The sequence below is a fragment of the Pterocles gutturalis genome, unplaced genomic scaffold (genome assembly GCF_000699245.1).
Source record: "Pterocles gutturalis isolate BGI_N339 unplaced genomic scaffold, ASM69924v1 scaffold36189, whole genome shotgun sequence".
NCBI classification, from domain to species: Eukaryota; Metazoa; Chordata; class Aves; order Pterocliformes; family Pteroclidae; genus Pterocles; species Pterocles gutturalis.
Window position 1 is genome coordinate 778 of NW_010131875.1, and position 2,658 is coordinate 3,435.

At 62.2% G+C, this 2,658-nt stretch overlaps 1 protein-coding gene across 1 annotated transcript; it reads right to left on the bottom strand.

The window, feature by feature from the left end:
- Nucleotides 1–223: 223 nt before the first annotated feature.
- Nucleotides 224–1,992, bottom strand: LOC104467103 (prolactin-releasing peptide receptor-like). Its single transcript, XM_010080740.1, has 2 exons — nucleotides 1,590–1,992; nucleotides 224–858 (listed from the first exon to the last, which is right to left on the bottom strand). Exons 1-2 carry the CDS (start codon nucleotides 1,988–1,990, stop codon nucleotides 225–227), a joined length of 1,035 nt encoding a protein of 344 aa, XP_010079042.1. The 5' UTR covers nucleotides 1,991–1,992; the 3' UTR covers nucleotide 224.
- Between the last annotated feature and the right edge of the window lie 666 nt (nucleotides 1,993–2,658).

Below are 2,658 nucleotides of genomic sequence, written 5' to 3' on the forward strand. Positions count from 1 at the left end.
CAGCTGCTGTCCAGGAGGCAAAGGGAGCTCAGGAAACACCGGGAGCAGAGCTGAGCACCCCGAGGCAGGGGAAGGATGCTGCAGCGAGGGCTGCAGACCCCTGGGCAGGCAGGACCCCCATTGCCTCCAGTCCCATAGGTGGGATGGGGACCCTCAGCCCCCACCAGAGGGGAAAGCTCTGCCGTGCACAGGACGAATTGCACGGCTGCAGCAGGTGTGGGACCTCAGAGCACGCCGCCGGCCGCCCCGCAGTGCTTGGCGGGGATGATCCTCCTCTTGCAGGCGAACATCTTGCGGAGCTCCCCGCGGAAGCGGTCGTGCAGCCAGGCGTAGAGGAAGGGGTTGCAGCAGGAGGAGCTCATGGCGAACCAGTGGCAGAGCAGCTGGATGAGGAGGAAGTAGTGCTTGTCGATGAGGTTGATGTCGATGTCGCGGAGGATGTTGAAGACATGGATGGGGAGCCAGCAGACCCCGAAGGCTGCCACCACCAGCACGATGAGGCGGAAGATCTTCCTCTTCCTCAGGCGGTCGAACTCAGCTTGGCTCTGCGTGGGGTGGCCGGGCACCACGCGGTTCCGCAGCTTCACCGAGATGCAGATGTAGGAGAGGGACACGGCAGAGAGCGGCAGGATGTAGGTGACGATCAGCGTGCCGTAGGCGTAGGCCAGGCGCTGCGTCTCCTTCTCCATCCAGAACTCCTCGCAGATGGCGAAACCCTCCTCCTGGAACTCCACGTGGTAGGTGTGGGCGATGGCGGGGGCCACCAGCCCGCAGGACAGCAGCCAGATGCCCCCCACCACCAAGATGCAGCTGGTGACCGAGATGCGCTTCTTCAGGGGGTGCACGGTGGCGTAGTACCTGTGGGGAGAGAAATGGGAGAGCCTGAACCCCGGAGCATCCCCTGGCAGCCCAGGAAACCCCCACACACCCCCACAGCTCTTCCTGGATGCTTAACGGAGGCAGGAGGGGCGGCACGGCCGTGTCCCCTTGCCCTGCTGTGGAAGCACCAGGTCACTTCTGCGGATTTGGGAAGCAGGGTGCCTGGTGGGGCTGGGCATGGAGCATCCCCCCCACAGCCCACCTCTGAACCTGCCGTGAGGACCGTGGGCAGCACTGGGTGAGTGTGAAATTCTGGCAATTCCCCCTCCCCTGAGCATCTTCCACCCCTCTCTGTGCTGCTCTGCCCGGGGAGGCACCAGTGCTCCCCACCCGGGGCCAGAACACAGACTGGTTTGGGGGCAGAATTACCCAGCACAGCGTGAAGAACAGGGTGCAAACCCCAACACGCCTTTGTGCAAGAGCCGCGCCAGCCGGGAGCGCAGACCTGCCCACAGGTGGATTTCGATAGACAGCTTCACACGGGCGAGCGTGGAACTGCACAGCATCGCTTCCCGGCGCAACGCGGCGGCCGGCTGAGCACCCCCACCACGCTCCCCCTGCCCGCAGCCACGTCCTGCTGCTAAAGAAAAAGCTGCAGAGAGACTGCCAAGATCCCTGGGATTTTCCTTTTTCCAATTTTGAGTGTTCGGCATAACCCGAGCGAGCAGCAGCTGGAGGGGACCAGCCCCGGACCCCCGACCAGCGCTCACCTGTCAACCGCGATGGCCGTGAGCGTGAACACCGAGACATAGACGGTCATGGGCTGCATCAGGAAGACGAAGTAGCACAAAAACTTCCCAAAAACCCAGCCCCGGGGGTTGAAGGCGTAGGCCAGGGTGAAGGGCACGCACGTGGCGCACATCAGCATGTCGGAGAAGGCCAGGTTCCCGATGAAGAAGTTGGTGACATTGTGCATCTTCTTGGTCTTGCAGATGACGTAGAGGAGCAGGTAGTTGCCGAAGATGCCGACGAGGACGACCAGGGCGTAGCAGGGGATGATGAGAGGTTTGAAGGACTGGATGAGCTGCACCCCGGTGAACTGGGCGCTGGCATTGGAGCGGTTCTGCAGGGTGAGCTTGTAGGCGGTGGCATTGTCCCCGTCCCCCTCCATGGCTGGGCTGAGCCCCCTGCCCACTGGCAGGTGGGAGAGCCCCCGTGTCAACCAGCCTCAGCACCCCAAAATCCAGCGGTTGTGGGTTTCAGGTGTCCTTGGGGTGCATCCTGCTCCTCGTCACAGCTTTGCTGCAGCTGTCCCCCTCCAGAGCAGTGCAGGACCCTTCGTCCTGGGGGCTTCTGGGGAGGGGAATGGAAAATTGGGCTCAGAAAAGGGGTGATGCTGGGAGCATCCCTGTGTCAGGAGGGAGCGAGCCCCGGGCTCAGCAGCAGTTACAGCTCAGGGACGGGGGGGGCGACGAGAAGGAGAAAAGCAGCGGGGCTGACTTACCCAAATCCAACTTCATCAACACCCCTCTGAACGAAGCGTTCGCAGTGATCCTGCCTCTGCCCCAGCCCAGCCGGCGCAGAGGGGCAGCTGCCGGCAGGAGGAAAAGGGAAGCGGCAGCTGAGCCAGCAAACAGCTCCTAATGTTTCTGGAAATCACAAAGGACTTTAATAGATAAAAGAATAAAGCCGGATGAGTTAATTGCTGATTAATTTTGCTTTTCCCCTCTTCTCCCCCCCCTTACCCCCGGAGCTTGGCACCAGACACAGCGGCAGCTCCCCACTCCCCATCCCAGGGCACATCCCAAACCCTGCGTGAGGAAGTGGCTCAGGGCACGT